Source organism: Pochonia chlamydosporia, chromosome 1 (assembly GCF_001653235.2).
Source record: "Pochonia chlamydosporia 170 chromosome 1, whole genome shotgun sequence".
Taxonomy (NCBI): Eukaryota; Fungi; Ascomycota; class Sordariomycetes; order Hypocreales; family Clavicipitaceae; genus Pochonia; species Pochonia chlamydosporia.
This window is the reverse complement of record NC_035790.1, coordinates 7,156,621-7,180,814: the sequence shown is the minus strand read 5'-3', so window position 1 is coordinate 7,180,814 and position 24,194 is coordinate 7,156,621. Positions and strand designations below refer to the sequence as shown.

The window sequence follows — 24,194 nt, the reverse complement described above, 5'->3', positions numbered from 1 at the left end:
ACAAACGGCAGCAGTTCTGTAGTCACTAATTTACTTCACAAGTACTGGTGCATGTGATGAACAGGTTCTGTCCCAGGTGGAGCACGCGACTTTCGCAAGGTGCTGCCTGTGGGTGGCATGGACAATAATGTAAACTCAACCCAGTTCTTATGTCAAGAGTGGTTTGCCGATAATCCGGGCAAGTACTTTGGTGCTATAAAACGAGGTGTTACGTCCCTGAACAGCCTAAGCCTATTTATCACGAGCGAACTTGGAGTCGGAGTCCCTAAAAATGAATCGGCTATCGATAAGTAAGCGGGATCAGTAGCATATGGTTCTTGTTTTGAATGAGCGACTTGATCTTAACATATGCAGGGCTTCATAGCTCGAACCTCGAGCAAAGGCATACAGGTGCAACTATTGACATGTGACAGGCTCTGCGATACATGCTACGAGATTTTATCCAACTCTTGCCGATCACACTCCACGTCGCTTTGTATTTGTCGACTGACCATTCAATATGTCCACTCTCAAGGTTCTATTGTTTCCGTAAGGGGGGCCACGGCACAGGTGCCCGAACACACAACATAAGGGGGAGATATTCAGTGAAGCCGCACGATTGCTATCACCCCAGCTACCTGAAACTTGTATAGCTGCATCGTGTGCAGACATAGTGAGGACAATCCCCCATTTGGCCCCCAGGAGGCCCAAGACAACCGTCCATCCTGTTGCCTGTTTCTCCACAGTTGCAGCAACTCCAACCACGACTCTTGAGGTCTGCCAAATAACACTCGACTTCGCCACAGAGGTTCTCGTCAGGAACCCCGGTATGAGATCGCCCTTGAGGGCACATAGACCACCTCTTGGTATGGTTGTTGTATGTCGCAAATTCACAATAGTCTGGCTGGGCGTAAGCTCTGTGGCCGCATCTGTACTGCCTGTAATACCGAGAACACATCGTGATGAATCTAGGATTGACGGTTTCTTGAAGGGATTTTATTGTGACACGGCAAAGGACAAATATGATAGTAGTCACGGGAAAGGACAAGTATGGTAGTAGTCAAGGCAGAAAACAGTCGGACGTGACATTGTATTTTTTTTCGTTCTCTGGACATTACATTTAGTTATTTATATGTTTGCTGGGTGATACATCCTGTGGACAATTACTTTCAGCTGTTTTAAGCGCGCGCCTCGCAAAACCACCCCACTTGGACAGCCACAACCCATCTCTGATTGTGATAAGAACCATGGTATGTAGGCGCACGCCTTCCCCTCAGGTGGTCAGGTCTCAGCTGACTATAGTCGCCAACGTCCCTGACCATTAATACTTCAATTGAAAATGATTAACATCTAAGATGAAACAAGATTGAAGTTACCGCGCGCCTAGTCAACCAAGGCCAAGTCCCGCGTCGGTCAGTGGGTGAGCCGCCCTTGGTAGACGAATAAGAGCACAGGAGTTGGGGATACCAGTTATTGGCCACCAACTGCGGCCAACAGCGGGGCATTGAGTGGCTACATAAGACCTGGCCCATACCTTCGACCATGTCTTTTGCCCACCATCCTCAATCAACTTGATCTTTGCCACAAAATCTCCTACCCTTTAGGCCACCACCATGGGAAACGAATCTACGGGCCGAGCGGGCGACGACGCGCTCGCGTCTTGGGAAGTTACCAGCTTTACATTTTCATGTCGCAACACCGACTCGCAGATAGTCATCATGTGTAACTGGATACGCTTTGTCCTCCAATTATCCAGAAGCAACTTCGAGGCATCTCCTCAACTCCTTCAACGATATCTTTTCTTTTTGCAGGTTGCTGAGAATTTTGAGCTCGATGGTTATACCGTTGATGACTTCTATGATTGGGCCGCCGAGCCTCTTTTCCCAATATTTCATGGAATGAAGCCTTCATCCTGTTCATTTAAGCGATCTGTGCAAGATTTTCTTACCCCCGAAACGCACCACTACAAGATATGTGGCATCTATGAGAAGCTGGTTGCAAAGCCCATGGCCCTTGGCCGAAATAGCGGATCAAGATATGGCACTCCATTAAGCGAAGAGTATTACGGGCAGTGGCCTACCTATCTCCCGTCCGAGGTTTGGATCGACGACGGAAATCAGGGTAGGGTTCCGACTCATGTACCAAGGGGGGTTCTGTTACCGGATGGCACTAAGGCCTTTCTTAAGATGATGCACCTGGGTGACAATTGGAGTCTCAGACAAGAGCTTGCAAAATACCAGGCCATCCGAAACGCGTCAGTCGATGCGTCGCTTCGCATTTCACGTTTGTTGGGACTGGTTAAGGACGGAACTGGGCTAGTATATGGTCTTCTACTCACTAATGTGGACTGTGGTGGCGACGCTCTCATGTGCAGTACAGCCAGAAACGCCAGACACGCTAAAGGATCGATGGATAGGACAAATTCGGGACACTCTTTGCCAGTTACACTCCGCTGGCATATCCTGGGGTGATGCCAAACCAGCTAATGTACTGGTTGACAGAAATATGGATACATGGATTGTTGACTTTGGTGGTGGACATACTGAAGGCTGGGTGCCGAAGGAGCTAGCAGACACAATTGAAGGTGATCTCGTTGGCCTTAGAAACATAAAACAGTTTATCAAGCACCCTGAAAGCATGTCATTCCAGTAGAGGAGAAGCAAGTTACAGAGCTGGTGGCAGGAAACATACCCGTACAATTATTAAACTCACCAAGCGTGGCCCAGGTAATTGATAAGCCGCGAGACTGTTCCATGGTGCACTTTGCCTGCCAGGGCTCGACGGTGCACACCAATCCAACAGCGGCTTAATCTTGCAAAGACAAGATGGTCAGGAGCTGAGCCTGGCGAACGCCCACATAGCATATCTGTCGGCCTGTTCTCGTATAACGAGTATGCACTCCCTGAGCAGATGGTGTTGGCGCTACCGAGAAAATTCTGCTTGCTGCAGATGGAATCTTTCGTGGAGTGAGTAGGTGTGTAAGGAGTGCGACGATGCCGACAGCACGGAGTTAACTTAGGCCCATTATCGCTACCTGGCGTGCGCCTAACAAAGCTCCGGCGCGAATGGGGCATGTGACGGACTGTCCCGATCATAGTCACCTCAAATACCGCCAAACCCAAAGATTTAACACGAAAGCAATGCAGCTTATTTAAATGCAACTACCCTTTGGCGTTGAGTTCCCTGTCCAACAGTAAAGCCCGACAAAGTATAATAAGAACAGTAAATCTTTAGATAAACGCAAATTTAACTTGGTGTGCAGGGTAGTGTCCTTGTCATCCAGCTCTGACCGGTTAGGACATTCCTTCACCAGGTCCCGCAATGAGGGGCGGAGTACCTATTAGCCAGGTACCAGCTCTTGCTTATTTCATCCACTCAGACTTTAAAAAAGAATCAACTGGGAAATATCCTTTCTTGATACATCCTGTATTTACAAATCCGGAAGGAGGTGGTCTCTCATGCCTGATGAAGAGGAACAATCGTAAGGCTGCGAGCATTGCGGACACCAAAGCCAAGTGGCCCCAGCGTAATGTGTCCGATTTGATGATCCCCACTTGAAGACGGTTTAGTTACCTTACTCAGCAGAACAGAACTAGTGATTTGGGCAGGGGTCGCTATTTAGTCCTTCAACTTCATCTTCTTCACATTTCTGGTCCCTCGTGGATGACATGCTCCGATTATCGTATAAATCTCACGTTCGGGTAATGATGTTCTACCGTTTCTTATAGACTCCAGGATGGATCACCTCACTCAGGGAGAGCAGGGGATCATCGACGCAAATCCTCTTGGTGATGCACTCAGCATCGTATGCGAAGCTTTGCGAGAGGCGGAACGAAACACTCACCGCGAAAACTCTCAGATAGATGACACCGCTGATGCACCAGAACGGCCAAGGGTGTTCGTGGCCGCGATAGGCAAATTATTCTCTATCTTGTCCGCTTCCGATGTGTCACCGCTACTCGCATCAAGAACCGGCAGGGATGCCCTTGGCTCTGATCTCATGGCAGTTCGTCAACGCGTACAGAAAGGAGATTTTGAGTACCAGCTTTTGCGGCCACTATCGCAGCTTGTGATCAAGCGGGCATCAGATGTTGACATATGGACTGCCGTCGTAGCCCTGGTCCTATCGATTTCTCACTCGACTCCGCCGCCGAGCCGCCCGCCGTCTTTCGAAACCCCAATAACCCATTCGTCCGCTTCGCAGCAAGGGTCAGAACAAACGCGACGGAAGATTGAGCCTCGTGTGTTCGAAGAGATTCGCCACTGTACGCACCGTGCGGTCGAAGGATTCCACAAGAAATATTTTGAAGGGCACAAATGGAACAGGCGAGCCGAGCGGATTTGGCAGAGCGTCAAGAGTCGCTATAGCGACATTGATAAGAGATGGACACAGTTACCTGACGCGGCCGGCGAGGACGAGATATGTAGTTGGTTGCTCAACTTCCAGGAAGAGTTTCTAGCAGCCGAACGAGCTGCATATTTCAGAAGCAATGGAAGCAAAAGAGTTGGGGCTGAGGCGACACGGCAACTGGATCTCTTTGTCAAAATGAGAAGAGATGAGGCATCAGATGCGAAGCACGACTGGAGACACGTGTTGGTCGTCGGCGAGCTCAAACAGTCCGACCAGAAAAACAAGAGCCTATGGCTTCAGGTTGGCAGCGCTGTGAGAAACGTGTTCGCTTACCAGCCTACGCGATCATTCGTGCACGCCTTCACTCTGACCGGTACCGAGATGGAGACATGGATCTTTGACCGGTCTGGGCCGTACAGCGGGGCTACGTTTGACATCCACAAGGATCCTGAGAAGTTCATTCGGGTCATGTGTGCATATTTGATGATGAATGACGAGGAGCTAGGCCTGGACACCTTTACCAAAGCAAAAGACAACAAGTTGTTTGTCACCATACCTGTTGAAACTCGCGGGAAGAAGCGGAAACGTCAGCTGGAACTCGACCCCAATCCGATCGCCCATCAGCGAGCTATTGTCTGCCGTGGCACGTCCTGCTTCCTCGCCAGGGCCACTGGAGCCGCAGAATTTGACAGGGTCGTAAAATATTCTTGGACTTCCAGCATGCGACCGCCGGAGGCTGATCTTCTTAACAAGGCTATCGAACGCGGTGTTAAGGGTATTGCGAAAGTGGTTGGCTACCAGGAAGAAGTCACTAGCATAAGTAAGTTGCGAGAAGGCCTGGTCTTCTCGACTCCGCATAAGTTTCGCGGCGTGCCACGCAGTGCCAATACGTCCTTCTCGCAGTCGCAACCCCCACTAAGCCACTCTTTTAGCCAGTTCCCCGGCCTTAGCATTGCCAGCAGCGGACACAGAAAGAGGAAGTCAACGGATTGGTCAAGCAATGCGTCTAAGAGATCCCGGTCGAATAGCCAGCTGGCCAAGGCAGATCACGTAGAAAACGGAGCAACTTACTCCGTCCAAGAACCGCAAGGTACTAGTCTTGTTCACCAAGATCACGATCAGACACCATATGCCAATCGCATCTTTCGCGTATTGGCCATCTCGCCGGCGGGACGGTCCATTAGCCAGTTCAAGGCTGTTATCGAGCTCCTCGAAGGCCTTCGGGACGCCATTAAAGTGCATCAATCACTCTACACGGACGGGAAAATTTTGCACCGAGATATTTCCGAAAACAATATCATTATCACCAACCCGGGGAATGCTGATGGCTTCAAGGGCATGCTCATCGACCTTGACTTGGCTAAGGAAGAAGGCAAAGGTCCTAGTGGGGCCCGACATCGGACGGGCACGATGGAATTCATGGCAATTGAAGTTCTTCTAGGAATTTCGCACACGTATCGCCACGATCTCGAAGCATTCTTTTACGTTCTAATATGGCTTTGCGCTCGTCGAGGCTGGTCATTATCGAGAGCGTCAGGTCGGCGCCCGAAAAAAAGCATGCTATCGCGGTGGTATACTGGAGGTTACGAGGACATAGCGCAAAGCAAGCGTGGTGATATGGACAAAAATGGGCTAGAAGTCATTCTGAGAGAGTTTCCGGAAGTTTTCGACGGTGTCAAACCTTTGTGCAGGGCAATAAGAGATGTCTTGTTCCCGCATAAGGATGGTCTCTTCACTGGCACTCCACAGGATCCGAATATTCTGTACGATCCAATTATCAAAGCATTTGATGATGCTATAGCAGAGATTGGGCTGGGAGAGGTAAAGACGTGAGGTATCACTCAAATAAGGATGAGCTTGTCTGCATGCAATGGATTATCTAATCCTTATATGGTACCCAAGTTGAGCAGATGCCAATGACTGCAGTAAAGGCTGGCACGAAATTGCGGGGTGTCCAATTCTCAAATCTGTATATAAGATTCGCAAACGGCATTGAGACCACGATGACATGTACTGTCGGGGTAAATGGAAATCTTTGTCCTTCGAGCCGCTGATTCGAGAGAGACCCCCTTCATTGAGTGTCAGCTAAAGCTATTCAACCTTGAGATTCAAGGAATATTACTCTAGCCGCGACAGAATAAATGTGACAGGAGAAATTATATTGTTCGTGCTCTTCTGGAATCGTCTGGTGCCTGCAATTGTAACGTAGCAGCAGGATTGGTCCACAAGAACTGAAGCTGACCACGTCGGTGCTCGGCTCTCATCGGCTGAAGAAAACGAGGCTCTAGTTGCACCATTTAGATGGCCAAAAGTGCGACAAAACCACGGGATTGAAAAATGACAAGAACTAAGCATATACAGCACTGGTTTGTTCATCCTCATGCACAATCTCCAATTTAATTTCGCCATAGCTAAGGTTCAGTCTTTCCCCATAGGTTAGCAATCAAAAACTTTGAAGACGACGAGATAATTTCATGCTTCTAAGCTTACCGCCACCTTGATTCCTACTTGCGCCTCAACATTTCCCTCCAGACCTATCTACAAATGCTACTACTGCTGCAAGCGGCCTGGTAACAACACCACAAAAGTCAAGCATCCTGTACCAAAACATGCCAGATCATTCAGCCATTGACCACAATACCCCCGTTTGGATGCAGTGTCTGCCCACTCATGAACTGAGACTCATTTGCTGCGAGAAAGACATAGCTGGTGGCAATCTCGACAGGTTGGCCCACTCTGCCCATTGGCGTCCAATTTCCTAAGCCATGTCCGTGTTGCCCAGGTTTATCAACACCCGACGCAACCAAAGGTGTCCAAACAGGACCAGCAGCTACAGCGTTCACTCGAATACCCTTCTTAACCAGGTCATTGGAGAGTGAGCGAGTGAAAGCAGTTATAGCGCCCTTGGTTGTGGCATAGTCGAGTCTGCTGGGGACACCGATATATGAGTCTACCGAAGCGCTATTGATAATGGAACCATTTTGAGCCATAGATGGTAGTATAGCTTTGGTTAGATAGAAGAAAGAATCAATATTAACGCGAAAGGTAGAAGCCCATTGCTCTCTGTTTAAGTGGTTAGCTTGAACATAGGAATCCCTTTTATTGTCCTTGGATCCACTTACTCGGAAATATCAGAAATGCTTCCCTTTTCATTTCGAGTACCAGCATTATTAACTAGAATATGGATTGTGCCAAATGCAGCCTTTACCCTTTCTGCGACATCTTTGCAATTGATCGAGTTGCTTAGGTCACTAGCAATGAGGAGAATTTCACCGCCATTCTTTTCGACCTGAGCCTTTGTATGCTGTGCGTCTTCCTCCTCAGCCGGCAAATAGACAACTGCCACTTTGGCCCCCTCCATTGCAAATAGGATGGCCACGGACCGACCAATTCAAGAGTCACCGCCAGTAATCACTGCATTTTGCCTTTGAGTTTTCCACAAGGGATGTATGGAGCCTGTCCTTCGGTTCCATGTTGCAGGTGAACCTTGGTCGGCTTTGTCGTCATATCTCGTTCGAGACCAGGCTTGTCTTGGATTGAGCCGCCATTGTTACCAGCTTGCGTGACTTTGTGAAGTGTTTCCTTTGCAGTCTCCATGGTGAGTTAAAGATATCAAAATCTGGATTCAACTAAAATCGGGTTGAGTGATTAATTCTAACTCAAGTTTATTGCCTCTCACAGTCAACTGCAGCCCATTTATATATGTCCCATTTATCCACGAGCGGGCATTGACAAAATGGCCAGATATCTGCTCTCCTGACGTCATGAAAGGCTAATAAACAGTTTACTACTTGTTGTACCGTATTGCGTTTTGAGTTGGTGTCATTCATGAGGTCGATATGGTTGCATGAGCGACGTCACATTTACGTCTTGCGTGACATAATTCTCTATTCATATTGACGACGTGGAACGAGAGTTGATGAAAATTACAGTGCATATCATGTGCAACAACTGAACGTGGCCCAATAAAAACCCCCTTACCAATAAAACAAATAGACGAAATCAAGTTATGTCTTAGTGAATACTACTCTGTTGGTGTATAAATGGCATGGTCTGAAGTGGCCGGACGCTCTGTGATACACGATAGCCACACAAGGAAGCTAGCGGGCACGAGTGAAGGGACGGTGCTTAATCCTTTGCTTACTCGTTCTGCGGGCGATCAGGTTCAGACTACGCAATCTCAAGTCTAGCGTTGGAATAACCGACGGCGGCAAAACTATTGATGGCAGAACCGATATAAATGGACAACTTGCCCATAAAATAGGGCCCCACCGGACGATCTTAAGCTACTAATTGGTATAGTGTAGTCTATAGATGCAGATAGTATAGCGTGATAGCATTCAAAGTTCTATCATGTGAGAGAGGTTGTTGTTGAGTCCAAAATGTCCGCATCATCTATGTCGTATTTCTACGTCAGCATGGATGCCCAGGCTTGCCACAGACAGAATGTTGACGACAAGTTTCGTCACTAATACTAAAGTGGTGCTACTACAACGCAATATACCGGTATAAATGCGGTGTTGTTCTAAATGTTCAAAGACGTTGAAGAAAAATTAAGAGAAACACGTACATTGAGCCTAAAGTATAGTAAATCCAACAAATCTCAGTACAACCAACATGGCTGGAAATCAAAATCCTGGAAATTTTGCCAACCGGTATTCATAGTCTGTTTCATTTTGCTTGGATGAAAGCTAACTTACCATAGCCCAAAGGACGAGGTCCAGGAGATCGCATCAAAGGGAGGACAGGCGAGCCAGTCAAGCGGCTTTGCTACCATGGATGCCAATAAGCAGGTATGTGACTTCTTGGGAAACTATGGTGGAACGAAATCAACTCAACTTAGTCTGATTTGTTATAGAGAGACATTGCCTCCCAAGGAGGCCACGCATCTCATGGCTCATTTGAACCTGGAAGCGAGAAGGCTAGGGAAGCTGGCAGAAAGGGCGGGTCCAAGTAGGCCGGCTGCATCAAGATAGCTGGTAGATGTTGTAGTATTGGTATTTTGATCTGAAATATTAAATACAACATTAAAGTATCATTCATTTAATCCATGAGGACAGTATCCCGACCTGAACAAAAACGCCATTCCGTAGACGTTCCTACCATTTCCTTATTGCGGAGAACCTGGTCGTTAATATTTGCAAAATAAAAGGTCAATAAACGGAAAGATTTACAAATAGGTGTACAGCTAGGGAGGCTTTCCGGTTGTTGTCGGTGGCGATGAGGCTTTGGTGAGCGTGGTATTGCGATCTGAGCGTACTTGACCGAGTCCTCTAATGATCCAATCTTTCACTTGTGAGCGCTTCTTGAAGCTTCGCCATATCCATAGGACTCGAATGCAGTGCCCGAAACATGGCATCCAGATCGTCAGACAAGCCGATTTTCTGGGCCATCTCTAGATTTCGCTGGTCCAAATACGGTGCGACATTTGGGCAGAAGCCCTGAACAGTGCCAAGGAAGATGTCACATCCGACTGGGCCTAGTCCCTTAATCTCCTTTAACCTGTCTCTCAATATGCTTCGTAACTTGACTCTATGCTCTTTTGTGTATAGTATGTTAGACGCGTCGTTGTCTTGTTTTACATGGTTAGTATGACTATGCAAAGATGTATCAAAGGCACAAGCCGACTAATGCCAGAATACCGTACCATATTTTTGCTTCATAAGATATGCCAGGTCTCCAAGATATGTAGCAGTCCTTTCTCGGTAATGAGTATATCCCCCTTTTGTAAGGATTTCCGTTCTCCTCTGCCAGGATGACTCGTGCAAAGCGGTTAGATCGTGGTAATCCTCATTTACAAGACATCTCAATGTCTCTGAAGCAATGTGATGTGAAATACGCGTTGATGAAAGTAGCGCATTTAGAATGTGAACCATGACAATATTGCTGGCGGGCCATTTCTCGTCAATCAGTTGTTGCAATGGCGTTTTCTCATGCTTGTCTAAGATTCTATGCAGCATCTGCTGAAGACCTTGGCCGTTATTTGCGGTATTATTTGACGGAGACTCTGGATCCGAATTTCTTTCATCCTCGTTTTCCTGTTTCTGGCCGCGGTGGTTGCACCCTAACAAATTGTGCGACGTTGGCTTCGAAGGCGACTGAGACTGAGCATTATGAGTCGCCTGGCCTTGAGGCTTTTGCTCAGCCACAGTGGTCTCATCAGCTTTTCGACTCTGATTACGCGTTTGGACCATTGTATGAGTGTTGAAAACTTGACAATTGCATATCTGATTAGGATGCAATTTCCTGTCTTTAGTATGGAGATCTTGGGGATCTCAAGTCTAGTATGCCTGTCTATGATTGCGCCGCAAATGACGTTGATGTGAGCTCAGTATGACACGTATATGTGATAAGAACGAAATAACCTACAATCCCTCCGACCACTTATCTCCTGCTTCGGGATTGAGCGGCTAGATATAGAAGATCCGGATCGTAGTTTCTGTTGATGGATTAGCGGCCGCAGTTAGCTTGTAGCCTTCACAACCCTTGTTGAGTTGATCGTCGTCAATACTATATCTAGCGTTGATGGCTGCATTATGCGTGAAATTTTAAGCATGTATCTACTTTCTTAGGATACAGAGTCTTCCACGTATACCACATCGCTGCACTACGGATATGGGAATGGCGCAATCATGTTGTCCCGATTAAAGCAGTAGAACCATGCTAGTCATTGCGCTCTGTTGTCTCGCGCTGCTGGCTTCTTTATGCTGTCATACAATTACCTGTTTAATTTCCCTTCCCTCTCTGCCCGCAGAACACCATATGCCCAAGCATCTAGCCCTTCTCTAATACCGAATGCCTTCGTGGGACTCGGCAGCACCTGTCCCCCATTCAGCAAACTAGTCAACTTTGACAATGCATCTCTATCGGCTGTGGCAACAAAGCAGAACCATTTCACATCTGATCTCGGTCTGAGCTAATAGGACTCACCGAACTTGGGTTAACTTGCAGGCGAATGTTTTTATTGTGCTGCAAAAATACGGCACCGGGGAGAGATGCATCCGGCAGCCACTATTCCCACCTGCTCCCGCCAACACATATCCTCCTCGCCACTTCCCTAATTTACCTTTTGCACCTTTCAGTTCAAAAATTTCTCAAGCGCCAAGGCCTCTAAATAATGGAAACAATCCTTGGACGCAAGTACGGATGTCTCAAATCTCATCTGTCCCTCGTCCCTTGTGTTCTTCAAGTTGCCTTTGATTTACCCTTTTATTGTCGTATAACACGCTACGAAACAACGGCAACATCCAGAATATCCTTTGCAAGCTCTGCTTGATACAACAAATTCAGTGCCTGTGCCATTACCAAATTCGCTCGGCTTTTCCCCCCTCTCAATAAGACGTAAGCTTCGTCTAAGAAGCGCTGACCCATTTCCCGGCGCTTTGTACTCTGCGATGATTCACCAGGTGACAGAAACTGCATACTCTAAGTTTAAATCGTTTCTCTGGATGATGGACTGAGCGGAGATGACTCACACATTGATGTGCACAGATTGCGTTAACAAGCAGAGGTGAGCAATACATCGCGACCCCGGTGTCGCCTCCTTTCATCTCTTCGATAAACTGTGGGGAATTCACGATGGGCAAGACTAGAGGTCGCTCGGCAATAAAGAACTGCGAAATTAGCTGTGACACAACCTCATCTCCAGCAACCGTCGTCCAGGGGTAAGCCAGGACGCGGACTGGATAATGTGCTGGAGCTACACTCGTCTCTACATTTCCACTGCCTAGGAATACGTTTGAGGTTTCCGCTTCGACGAAAGCGTTCATATCCCTAATGCTGTCGTCATGCGAATGAAATCGTCGTGTTGCCTCGGTAGGATCCTGACATGATTGAATGGTAGCCACCAGGTCGTACGCTTCAGATAGTGGACGACTTTGGATGTAGCTGTAAAGATTCCGGAGAGTTTCGAGTTCTTCTTCCAACGAATTATACTTCCTCTTCAATGCAGAAAATCGGGTTTCACCAGCGGCAGTAAGATACACACAGCTTGAGCCTTGAATGACGCAATGTGTGCAGGATGGCCGCTTTCCATCACACTGGTGGGTGCGACATGATAAGCTGACTGTTTGTTTCACTGGAGTGCGTTGAAGCATCTAGGCATTGCCCTGATAGAAACGTACCTTGCACTTTTGACGACGACACGGCTCGCATGCCGCAACCACAGCCTTAGAACCTTGCTCACTTACGTTTCCGGCAAAACTCGCAACATCTTGCTCTATGTATTCTAGAGTTTGTTTAGGAAGTAAGGCACGATAGTTTTGCTCCATATTGCCCAAGTTAAAGACGGTTAAAAGCCCTTTGTGAGCATTAAAGCGAACTATGTTGTGCAGAGTCCAGAGGTGGTGAGAGGGGTCAAGAATATCTACCAAGGTACCTAGGTACCTAGGTAGGTTCTTGTTCCCCGAGGAATAAGTATTGCCCGAGATGGCCTTGTTAGTCACTTCATGCTGCTTATGTGATGGCCGCGCCATCACTAAACTAACTATATGCCTTGTTGTCGCTACGGTTTAGGCCCGCGCCATGAGTGACTGTCAATGGCCTCTGTAACCACCTTATCAGTGTCCCAGGGAAGCTACATATGTACCTTTTTGGTAGCACAACCTGGAGATTGGACTACTGCATCGTCATTGGGTGGCATCTTGCCGGGGGTGACTCTGGGAGGGAGGACGGCCCCTCTGCTTTCTAGCGCATAGCTAACCAAGAGACCAGACAGTTTCCAGGAACTGCAGAAGAACAAACCGATACCAAAAAGTTTTGCATGGCCTTGAGGAATTTTATTTCCCAGCCATGTCCTTGGTACATAACGAATTGACTGATTATCATCGTCCGCCACCCCCAGCAGACATTTTCATGTCCACTGGACATCCCAACATTCCTCAACCTTTTTGCCACACTGGCGCACACCCAACTCCAACGCTGGGCCAGTTCAAAAACATCCCATACGGAATAGTGGCTGACACCACTCAGTTCTGCCCTCCATGAAATCAAGATTCGGACATTTGCTCCAGCCAATAGTTGTCTTGCTCTTACCCTGTGCAAACTGTGCTGATGGACAATCATTTGTTTGTGTTGTCCTGGTTCGCTCGGAGCAGCCTCCGACAGCCAGTATTCTCCTGTTGGTGCTGTTTCCAGCTTCCCCATAATTTGTTACATGGGCCGGAACCCCAGCAGACGTGGTGAACGTATATCATTCGTCCGTGAGCTTACCTTGGGCGGTACCTTCTTTGTGTGCGACAGTGGTTGGCCTCACTCCGAGCTATTAGTGCATGTCGGAAAAATCGAAATCATGGTTCATCGATGACGATTTGGCCCATTTCCGCTGCTCATTCAGTTTCTTGCTTTGTGCAATTCGCTATGCGTCAATGGGACGGTGGCGACTTTATCATTGTTCCAGCGGTCTTCCGATACGGTCCGCGACGCCAGGCAACCCGGACTGGAACTCTAGTCTGGATCATAACCCCTTCGTGTCTGTCTACAGCAATCACGGCCCTCGCAATAGTAAAGTACTTGTCCGTGTACCGAACGACGATACCGTTGAACGAACACAGACTTTCTCAAGGAGAAAACAATATGACAGCTATCGGACCGTTCATTGACAAATTACCTGGGTCGGACCTCATGATATCAGAACAAGCGACTTTCTTCCCAAAGAGCAATGATCTGTCAGAGTTTGAGGTCTGCCTTCCCTACTTCGTGGCGATAGGGCCAGAGCTGGCTTGGTCATCTCAATGTCTCGCCAGTGGCAGATTTGACTGCTACCCAGACCCGTCCTGCTATCAAGAGACTGGTATTGAGAGCAACGGGGACCATATCCCAGACAACGCGCGCGTTGGGCCTACAGAATCCCATATAAACGCGATGGTTCCTTTTGAGGACCCCTCATCTCCAATATCGCAGTCTATTTCAGGTGGCAAAACAGAAGATGGGCAGTCACATACGAACACACTGGCACCAACCAGGCGTTGCCGGCAAACCACAGAAAAAGTGACCGGAACATGTCGCGGCAGCCATACTGTCGCATCTAACGACAAACCGAAAAGACCCGTGAAAAAAAGCGCAAGTCTTGAGCGTAACCGTAAATCAGCAATAAAGTCTCGAAGGAGAAACAAGGAGTGGGAGCAGAAGCTCGCAACCAAGAAAGGTATTCTTGAGGCCAGGCACAGCGCTCTCAGGGCAGAGTACGGAAATCTGTTGAGAGAAACATTGGAGTTGAAGAATGACCTTATTAGGCACGCGGGATGTCATGATGACAAGGTTGACGCCTGGATCGGCGGTGCAGCCGAGAAGTTTGCCCGAAGGCAAAGCGGCGCCAAGGAGGACGTTTTTCTCGAAAAGGAGTATCCGTCAAATAATCACTGTAAGAAGGGCCCCGCTTCCGCTTTCGTCAACGAAGTTGTTTCATTTGGTAGTCAGCAAGTTCATCTTGTGATTAACAATTGCTCTCTTTTTAGGCCATCAAGCCGAACTGTCGTTGTCGTGAAGCGCGGGCACAAGCAAGTATATGCGGCTAGATTACTTTTGCACTGATTCAAAGCATTCACTCATCTTATTTAATCCCAATTTTCTCTCGACTTCACGGCCTGAGCGTCCCAACATCATAGTCAATATGCGTGAACTCAAAGATAGGTGACCATATGTGAGATGGCCGACTGTGTTCAAGCTGGGCGAAGTGATTTGGCCCACTAATCTCAGCCAATGAGGCAAACGTTTAGTCGTAGGTGCTAAAATTTGACGAACCCTGGCAAACTCCACCCAGAGATCACCCACGACACTTCAACTTGGTGCAGTAACGAACCTGAAGAGCCTCTTTTGAACGCCATGCGAATCTGCCGCTAAACCGTGCATGAATGTCTGCCCACGAAAGTTTGAGTTCTTCTTTCAATTGGATGAGAAGGCAGTCCTCCTCCTGTGTAAACCTTGCTCTCGCGCTGGGTCCTGGCTTCTGACCTCTCTTTGACCTCGGGTGCACTACGTGGCCGTGTTTCATGCACAAGTCCCAGTCGAACTGTAACTGGAACGTTGCTCTGTCGTTAACAATGGTACGCTTTAGCCGGACATTGTGCAAGGCCCATTCTTCAAACTCCGCTCTTACACCGTCGATACAGTCGGTTGAGGGGGGCGATATATCAGAGGGGAGCATGTCCCGTGGCCGACGTTCCCTGGTCGAGGTATCAGGACAGTGCCGTTTACTAGGCCACCTGGGTCTAACAGAGGGGCGACCGGATTTACGGCGCTTGCGTGAATCCTGTTGAAATACTCCATCTTCGTCACTATCCTGACGGTCGTCATCCTGGTTTTCATCGTCTGTTGATGAAGGGCAGTATTCTGTGTCGCTCTGGCTACGGACACCGTCTTGCCTATGTGAATCGTCCCTGTGGCGCCACTGCGATTTTTCGTTTATTGCCGTAGGTTGGGTTCGCCGTTGAGAAAGGGACAAGCCCGACCGCGATTCCATATTCTTGCCATTGATCTGTACATGTATGTTCGGTTCGACATCAGAGCTATCCGGAAGTTGAGGCGGCACCGGAGATGGATCTCCAAGCGTGTTCATAACATCCTCAGTTGCTAATTGAGAGGAGCTTATCTGCATAGGCTCCAGATCGCATGACAGGTTCTTGAATGACATGTTAGCCTGTTGCGATACTGCCGGTGTTGAGGCTCGAGTTGATCCAGGCGTCCGTGGCGAATGAAAGGGACTAGCCGCAGAGGAAGTTGTAGACTGCGCGGAAGCCGGGCTTAGGCTCCGAGGAGCTGCTTGGTATGTGGGCGCTGAGGGAGAAGATGGAGCACCGACACCTTCATGACCGTCATCGCGGTTAGTCTGTCTATTGTGCTCGCCTAGAAGTCTGGTTACTGTTGATTCTAGCAATTGAAATGCCACAGGTACGTACCAACACGATGTGTGTCTCCAGCCTGTTCCTTGGCAGATGCCGCAAAAGCCTCGACTGATGGAAGAGTATCGTCCGGATGTGCGTGCTCAGAGTTGTCGGCAGTGTTTGAAAGAGATTTGCTGGTTGGTGCCTTCTCAATTTGCCTCGGGGTGTAATGAAGGCCCGCAGAAAATTGTCGCCCGGAAGAAGCTGATGTCTGCTCGCTGTCAGCATCCTCATCTCGCACCACGGATCTAGCCCGAGGAGAAGGCGAAGCATGAGCAGTGTCCATGGTCCTTTCTTGGAAAACTCCATCGGCTGATGCTTCGTGATTGTCAACGGCTCCAGTGCATTCATCCCAAGTCAACATTCTGGGGCTTTTTGTGCATACAGGCATCATGCTACCTTGACGAAGGATGCTCGCTGGGTTTGACCGGTAAGACACATGCGTGAGTCTTTCCTGCGGCTCATTATCATGGCTGTCACCCTCCACATCAGATTCCTCATCGGATGGTATTGATATAATCTCAACCGTTTTCGCCGTCTGATCGTCGACCACATGACTGCTTGACCGTGACGATGGTTTACGTGACGGCTTCTCAGCTCTATCTGGTGATGGAGAACTCTGCTGTTGGGCGGCGGACAGCCGTTTGCTGCCAGAATAGTTCATGTGGACGTGCGATGACGGAGTCCAAAAGCGCTGGTTATGAAGTGAAACAGGAGTTGCCATGATGACAGCACATACATGTGAATTCGCAATGCAAAACTTGCGAAATAAAGATATTTGTCCAAAGGAACATATAACGGTGTATAGAGCTTTATATACCTGAAAAATAACCCAAGAGTTTTATATCACCTTCTTCGTAGGACTGCGTGTCGCTCGCCGGCCCCCATGTCCGGCTTACACTGCGATTAACATCCACAAGGCAAGTCTTACCAGCTCTTGCCTTGCCGCCCTCCAATCAAGAAACTACGAAGCTGCACTTTCTGAGAAGCAATTCCGGACGTCTGTCTCGTCCAGGTAATATCGCCGCAAAGGACGCCTTGGCTGGGTCCACCAAGTCGGTCTGACTCTTCATCAACGCCCCGCGGAGTCGGCGTGACGAGGCACATCTGTACTGGGCCGGATATTGGACTAGACCACGGATGCAAGGGGGTTCCAATTTCAAAAGTTCCCTCTTTCAAGGCATTTGATGACGTGTCGCGCCCTCAAAATGCCACAGCTCGGCTCAGCTCGTTCGCTTGACGAAAGGAGTCTCCATTGTCAGAAGTTCCAGCCTTGCAGCATTCCAGATGACGTGTCATGCCACATGGGTACTTTGCAGCTCGCTTCAGCTCGTCGAGGTGTTGGTAGATACATGAAAAGGGGTATGTATGAGGCAATTTTGCTATTGGAGGAGCTGTGGGCAGCCGGCCGAGCCCAAGCGTCGTGTCCCAAATCAAGGCGGCTGCTGTCTAGGGTCAGTACGACCAAGAACGTTGTGGTAAATGAATTGGACGATTTTCCGCCGTACCTAACTGGTGATTTCTTGTTTTACAGAGTATATCACTCCATCATTCGAGAACGTCGAAGAGAAGTCAATTATTTGGCTGGAGAACATCCGATATTTTGGGTTCAGGACGAACTGGAGAGAATGGGAGAGCAAACCTGGTGCGCCATTTGGCCGCAGCAAGGGAATGCATCATGACAGGGGTGCAAAATGAAAGGACCGACTCAGACCAAGCGTAACAACACGGACATGGCGAGGCACAAGGATACCAAGCGGGCCTTGAGGAGGAGAAGCAGGAGATTGTTGGAGGGTTGAGAAGTCAAGAGTACAAGCCGGCGAGGCGGTGGGAGGTCGAGTCTATATATGCTGTCGCATGGAAAGGTGGGGCATACGTGGTCGGGCGCGCCAATGGCGGCGAGTGCACTTTCCCCGTTTGAGGGTGCCGCCATTTCCGGAGGCGGCAGCAGCGTGTTGGAGATTACTATTAATATCTATATTATAAAAGTAAAACTAGTCTCTATAAATATAATGTATTTAAATACAATACAATGTATTTTTTGCCTAGCCTATGTATTGTATTTTGTATTGTATTGTATTTAAATACAATACATCTAAGATCCTATGTATTGTATTTTGTATTGTATTTAAATACAATACAATACAAATACAATACAAAAATACATTTTGTATTGTATTTTTCGGCAATGCTCTGCACCTGAGTAGGATTCTGACTTTGAGGGAATGCCATGCACCACATAAATAGGCCCCAACGACGCCAGATACTGGCTTGACTCGTTAAATTGTTTGAATATATTGGATATGTCCTCTTCTAGACCACAATTCTCTAGAATACGCCAATTTCAACGAATAGGGAACTAAATAATTACAAGTCTCAGGCTTTATATGCGGGCTCCACTTCAAACCGCTGCTATAATCCAAAATACATGACTCCCTTTTTACAGCTTAGCCGAGCCAGCAGGCTGGGCGCTGTTGATCTCAGCGTACATGGCGTCTATTTCTGCACGGAACTTCTTGGCAGCTTGCGGTCTCTTGAGCTTGAGCCTGTACATAGTTAGTATTGCTATTTTCCAAATAGGACACTAACCAAAAAATGGAAAAAAGGGAAAAAAGAAACTTACGTAGGGGTCAGGAGCTCATTGTCAATGGTAAAGGGCTCCACATCCAAGTAGACACCTCGGACCTTCTCGAAGCTGTTGAACTTGTGCTTGCGGCCAATGTTGTCGAGAATCTTGAGGAAAGCCTGTCGAACCTTGGGGTCCTTGGCAGCAGCGCGCAGGTCGCTGGCATCAGCAGAAACAGTGCGTCCCAAGACCTTGCTGGCCCAGGCGGGGAAGTTCTCGGGGTCAACACCAAAGATGGCAACAAGGGTAGACTCCTTGGCGTCGCCGTGGACGTAGCCCATGTTGATCAGGTTGGTGTTGGCCGAGTAGACGTTCTCAATGCGCTCGGGGGAGATGTACTCGCCCTGGGACAACTTCAAGACGTTCTTCTTACGATCGATAATCTTAAAGCGACCAAGCTTGTCAATCTCGCAAATATCACCAGTGTGGAACCAACCATCGGCTTCCAGGACCTTCTTGGTCTCCTCCTCGTTCTTGTAGTACTCTTTGAAGATGGCAGGGCCTCTGACCAGGAGCTCGCCGCGAGGGTTAGGCTTATCGTCGACGGTATAGTCAAACTCAGGCACAGACTCAAGGCACAGCTCAACGTCACCCATAGGGGGGCCGACGTTGCCAGTAGAGAAGTCGCCGGACATCTGCACCGTGCCGGTGGCATAGGTCTCGGTCATACCCCAGCCTTGCTGGAAGGTGTTGGCAAAAGCTGCACGGAGGAACTCTTGAACATCGGGATCAAGTTGGGCGCTACCACTAATCATGGTGTGGGCGTTGTCAAGGCCAACAGCGGCTCTGACCTTGCGGGTCCAGATTCTGTCCCAGAAGAAGTGGGTGTTGGAAGCTTGACCAGGGGGAGCCTTCATGGCAGCCTTCTTGGAGTTGACGACATGTCTTGAAAGAGCACCCTTGAAGCCTTCAGCCTCCACAGTAGCAGTGCGAATGGCCGAGTTGAATCGGTTAAAGAGACGAGGGACGGAGATGAAGCCGGTAGGCTTGAGAATCTTCAGGTCGTCGACGAGGCCCAAGACATCACCGCGGAAGAAACCCACGGCAGCACCCTCCGACAGGGCGATATGGTCAATGAGACGACCATAGATATGGGCCAGCGGCAGGTATGACATGTGAACATCCGACTCCTTGACATGGCCGCCCAGACGAGCGGCAGCGTTGGCAGAGACAGCATTTCCATGCGTAAGAACGACACCCTTGGGAGCACCCGTAGTACCAGAAGTGTAGTTGATAGTAGCAACATCATCCCAGCTGGCAGGGCGCATGGGGCGGCCAGATTCAAGACCAATCTTCTCAACCTCGGCCATGGAGTAGACCTTGATGCCGTGCTGAGCAGCGAGGTCGTTCAAAACGTCGGCCTTAGACAGTCCAGGAAGCTCACCATGCTCAATGGGGTCCATGGATACAATGAGCTTGAGGGATGGAATGCGCGGCGCAAGCTTAATCAGCTTGGAGATGTGAGGAAGCGAGCAGACTACACTGGGGAGTTCGGCATGGTTGATGATATATTCAGTTGCGTCGGGGCCGAGGGTCTCGTAGAGGGACACGGTATAGAGCGACTGGGAAGAAGCGCCGAGATCTGAGAGGAGGACATGGTTAGATTTCCCATTTTCATGACCATCCTCCTGGCAGCAGCCGTTTTCTGGGAGTTGGGCGCATTCTTACCAGCAATTTGCCACTCGGGACGGTTCTGGGACCAAACACCAACGCCGTACTTGTCCTTGGGATAACCGATGCGCTTGTGAATCTCGACAAGACCAGCGCCGAAGTTCTTACGTCGCTCAGCAACTTCGGCATAGGTCATCCACTCAAACTTGTCTCCCCAAGTCTGCGTCGCAGGGTTCCATTGACGAGTGCCCATGCATCGCTTGTTGGACCGCTTGCGAGCAGAGACCTCGAACAGATCATGAATGGAGCGGACATCAGGATCAAAGGTAGTCAGGAGCTCTCTATCGCGGAATCTCCAGCCTCGGTAGACGGCACTGCGGCCAGGTCGCTCAGTCCCAGGAACGGGAACACCATAAGGAGAGCCTGGGGGAGGAGTGGCACCCAGCTCGAGCTGGAGCGCGGCGGGATCTTTGGCGGGAGCCATTGTGTAGAGGATTAAAGTGATGCTAAAAAAAATTACTATAGCAAATTCTACTTCCCAACCAGGGTCCGAAGAATCCCAATTATCGCGGATGGATGGATGGAGGTGAAGTCAGTAAGAGAAGTCGAGGAGGAACGGTGGGGAGGGTCGCAAAGAAAGAAAAAGAGCAAATGCAACAGAGCAGCCGCCTCTGGGGTAAAAAGCTGGGGGAGAAGGGGTAAAGAGGAGGAAAGTTGGAGGCCAGTCTCCAGACAGACGAATAGTTGATGGTGGTTAGCAAGCCGACATGGCCGCACATCTGCTCGATTGGGGCATGAGGTCCGAAGATAATGGGGACGTTTGACTGCAGCGAGATGTGTAGGACAGCTGCGTCTGGGTGCAGACCCACGAGTCCGTGATTGTACTTGGGCCGAGGTACCGGGGGCCTCGGTAGCCCCAGAATCTAGGGAAGGAAGCACTGTGAGTGGCCAGAGTGACATCGGATCTGGCCAATGTACATGTACAAAGCGCAGTCTGGCACCAACTTGGAGCTGCTGCCCTGAAATGCCTCTCTGCTGGGCGACGTCGAGCATTGGTCTGGTGCATGTGGGGCCTGGACAGCGACGGGCTTCAGCGGACCCCACTCCCTGAAGAAAGTCTGGTCTGGCCACATGCAGGCTGACATATGGCACTCTGAGATGTGTTGAACAAACCAGACGCTTGGGCTGGCTAGCACGAGCGATTGGGTTCATGTCGTGGAAGGTCGATTATCTTGGGGTAAGACTCTTACTGTATGATATAGTGGTTTCAAGATGAATATATAATACAGAATCTTGTGCAGAATCTTGCGACCGCGATGGTTGACATTTGATGCCACATACTTCGTTGGACCCAATGTCAGTTCTCAGGTGCATAGAAGTATCTGGTAGAGTCTGGTTGCCGATTGGAGTCTCTGTGTTGTGTGTTAAAGGGTCGTGATTGCTCCTTCCCGTTTTCTCGGCTGAGTGCAAAGCTCGACAATTTCGCTCCATTGTCTTGGCGCCACTTGTCTATCTGGCTGGCTTCATTTTGAAGCAGGTTCTCTGGTTGCCCGCGTCCAACATGACATCGGGGTGCCATAACAGCTGGCGACAGCCTAAAGGTCACAGCCTAAAGGTCAAAAATCCTGTCAATGCTCACAAAGTTCGCATCTCTGACAACGGTCGACTTGCACATTGAGACCCCACGGAGTACGGCTGCACTCATCATACTACAGTTCCTCCGTTCTTGTTCCTCCGTCAGTGTTCCTCCGACTTGGCTTCTCCAATATTGAGCGGCCACCACCTTAATCCTTCGTCAAATTGTCAACACCCAGACGACTTACACGTGAACAACCCACTATGGCTCAGCTGGTTGGTGACAGCCATTTTAAGGATGCACCCACGAGGCAGGGGTGCTACCAGCAGGATCCAATTCGTCAGAACCCTGATGTTTCTGCATGCCCTCGACCAAAATCACGGGCAGAGGGATGCCAGATGACAACCAACAAGTCGACACCACAAGCGACATCGCTTCAAGCCGTTTAGACGCACTCTGGCTGATTTCAGATCGACTAAGCACATCTTGGCTGCCAGAGCGCTCTACTGTCACTGGCGCCAATGGCTTCAAGCCCTTTGCTTTGCAAATGTCTCGTCCGAGGACACAGCATGTGAAAGCACCCATATCACATCCATAGCGACACCATGGGACTGCATTTCAAGCACCAGAAATCTGGACTCTCGATTTTGAAAATATGACAGAATGTCAGCAAATCCGAGATGTATCGATTTAAGCAGCGCACTGCCACCTCCAGGCGAAGAAAGGCAGTACTGAGCTATGCTGGCACCAGTCAGAAACTCGAAGCCTTTTTGACTTCATCATCATGTGTGTGGCGTTGGCGGCTCATCGGGTCTAGCGAAGTATGATACCAGCTAAAGACCCCGTACTTGCCGCCACACCTTCTTTGTGGAAGGCTAACCACAACCATATGAACAATCGGGTTTAACACAGTACTTTATTGTTCGGGGACTCCATGTCGAGGTTCCAGAACACAATAGAGGGCATATTGCATCTATATGTTTGAGGCCACGATACGTCGTGTGGCCGAAATGACGATTCAGCTTTGTACCATGGAACACGCCTGCAACATGTTTGCTGACTTGTGGTATCTCATGGCTTGGTAGGCAGCCACAAACAGGAAATGAGATGGAAAGAGATCAACGAATGTATCCGAAAATTGACATGGGTCCACGAACTGTGAACCATCCAGCCGTGGTGCCGGTGCGTCCTGACTTTGTATTGGATTCCAGGTATTTGCATCTATTCAAGCATTGTCCTATTAATAATATCGCAGCCATCCGGGCTCTTCGGACACCTATGAAGGGGACACCGACATGCACATCAGGGGCCAATCAAAATGCTCTAACTGGTGTTTCAAATCTCAAGATGTCACTCACTGGTTTGGCTTTACTCTGGACTTGTCTTGTTTGGGAAGAATTTGCCATACACGACCCCCTGGGAACGGAATGGAGAAAACAAGGACAGAGCAGCACCTCATCCTCGTACAGTAGCATGACGGTATCGTATTCAACAAGTTTGTGCTGTGGCAAATGTTTCTTTCAACGCGCAACCACTGTGGACGTGTGCGACTCTACAGGTGTTCGGCTCATGCCTGTGCCTTGGTGAGACATGAAGAACAGCACCTGTGATGCAAGTCTCGGCAGACCGCAGCACATCACCAAGACAGAGAATGCTTGCCGAGACCCGGTTTACCACGACAACGAAAACAAACGACAATGGACAACTGTTGACTACATTTCCTGTTCATGGGAATGGAGATGTTCGCCTTACTCGTCAGCTGCTTGGCGTCGATTAAGGTGAGGCTCATTCATAACTGATTGAAATAGCAACAAGTGCATGTTTGATGTGCAGCTAGCTCCAAAAGACCCGGCCGTCAACTGGATTGCAGCCTGCCACATGTCGCTTTGCGCCGAAGAGATCCATCCCCAAGTTCGACGCGGCATTGTCGACCAGGTTCCACTTGGTTTCAGAGATACTCTCGGGAGTCTCAGACTCGGTCGTCACGTTGCAATGCCCAACCACCCCTTTGGGGGGCTTGGCTGTGTATCGCGCAAATGAGGTGTGTGTGGTTTGGTTATGTAGTCGCAGAACGCATAATGATCATTCCCGGATTTGCGCGATCCTCGTTCCAAAACCGCGTATCCCTTTTGCACGGTCCTCCCGCCTCCTTGCTTTTATTCGAGGTGGGCG

The 24,194-nt window shown here is 49.2% G+C and overlaps 9 protein-coding genes across 9 annotated transcripts; 5 read left to right on the top strand and 4 right to left on the bottom strand.

Moving 5' to 3' along the window:
• Positions 1-613: 613 nt before the first annotated feature.
• On the bottom strand, positions 614-937 carry VFPPC_18659 (hypothetical protein; the record flags this gene model as incomplete). The annotated part of the gene is made up of 1 exon (XM_022430237.1): positions 614-937. The coding sequence occupies one exon, from the start codon at positions 935-937 to the stop codon at positions 614-616; it is 324 nt and encodes a 107-aa protein (XP_022286019.1).
• A 655-nt stretch (positions 938-1,592) lies between these two features.
• VFPPC_01891 (protein kinase subdomain-containing protein) lies at positions 1,593-2,631 on the top strand (the record flags this gene model as incomplete). Its single annotated transcript, XM_022428244.1, has 2 exons — positions 1,593-2,262; positions 2,354-2,631. The coding sequence occupies 2 exons, from the start codon at positions 1,593-1,595 to the stop codon at positions 2,629-2,631; spliced, it is 948 nt and encodes a 315-aa protein (XP_022284768.1).
• A 1,084-nt stretch (positions 2,632-3,715) lies between these two features.
• Positions 3,716-6,163, top strand: VFPPC_01890 (serine/threonine-protein kinase Sgk2; the record flags this gene model as incomplete). Its single annotated transcript, XM_018281645.2, has 1 exon — positions 3,716-6,163. One exon carries the CDS (start codon positions 3,716-3,718, stop codon positions 6,161-6,163), a length of 2,448 nt encoding a protein of 815 aa, XP_018150452.2.
• Positions 6,164-6,951: 788 nt separating this feature from the next.
• On the bottom strand, positions 6,952-7,691 carry VFPPC_01889 (oxidoreductase, short-chain dehydrogenase/reductase family; the record flags this gene model as incomplete). The annotated part of the gene is made up of 2 exons (XM_018281644.1): positions 6,952-7,393; positions 7,453-7,691. The coding sequence occupies 2 exons, from the start codon at positions 7,689-7,691 to the stop codon at positions 6,952-6,954; spliced, it is 681 nt and encodes a 226-aa protein (XP_018150451.1).
• Positions 7,692-8,947: 1,256 nt separating this feature from the next.
• Positions 8,948-9,287, top strand: VFPPC_18660 (hypothetical protein; the record flags this gene model as incomplete). Its single annotated transcript, XM_018290955.2, has 3 exons — positions 8,948-8,985; positions 9,036-9,123; positions 9,189-9,287. 3 exons carry the CDS (start codon positions 8,948-8,950, stop codon positions 9,285-9,287), a joined length of 225 nt encoding a protein of 74 aa, XP_018150450.2.
• Positions 9,288-13,687: 4,400 nt separating this feature from the next.
• On the top strand, positions 13,688-14,860 carry VFPPC_01886 (bZIP transcription factor domain-containing protein; the record flags this gene model as incomplete). Its single annotated transcript, XM_018281641.1, has 1 exon — positions 13,688-14,860. One exon carries the CDS (start codon positions 13,688-13,690, stop codon positions 14,858-14,860), a length of 1,173 nt encoding a protein of 390 aa, XP_018150446.1.
• A 232-nt stretch (positions 14,861-15,092) lies between these two features.
• Positions 15,093-16,933, bottom strand: VFPPC_01885 (thioredoxin reductase; the record flags this gene model as incomplete). Its single annotated transcript, XM_018281640.2, has 2 exons — positions 15,093-16,171; positions 16,225-16,933. The coding sequence occupies 2 exons, from the start codon at positions 16,931-16,933 to the stop codon at positions 15,093-15,095; spliced, it is 1,788 nt and encodes a 595-aa protein (XP_018150445.2).
• A 1,716-nt stretch (positions 16,934-18,649) lies between these two features.
• On the bottom strand, positions 18,650-20,930 carry VFPPC_01884 (AMP-binding enzyme; the record flags this gene model as incomplete). The annotated part of the gene is made up of 3 exons (XM_018281639.1): positions 18,650-18,755; positions 18,833-20,417; positions 20,504-20,930. 3 exons carry the CDS (start codon positions 20,928-20,930, stop codon positions 18,650-18,652), a joined length of 2,118 nt encoding a protein of 705 aa, XP_018150444.1.
• A 2,199-nt stretch (positions 20,931-23,129) lies between these two features.
• VFPPC_18661 (hypothetical protein) lies at positions 23,130-23,609 on the top strand (the record flags this gene model as incomplete). Its single annotated transcript, XM_022430238.1, has 1 exon — positions 23,130-23,609. The coding sequence occupies one exon, from the start codon at positions 23,130-23,132 to the stop codon at positions 23,607-23,609; it is 480 nt and encodes a 159-aa protein (XP_022286018.1).
• Between the last annotated feature and the right edge of the window lie 585 nt (positions 23,610-24,194).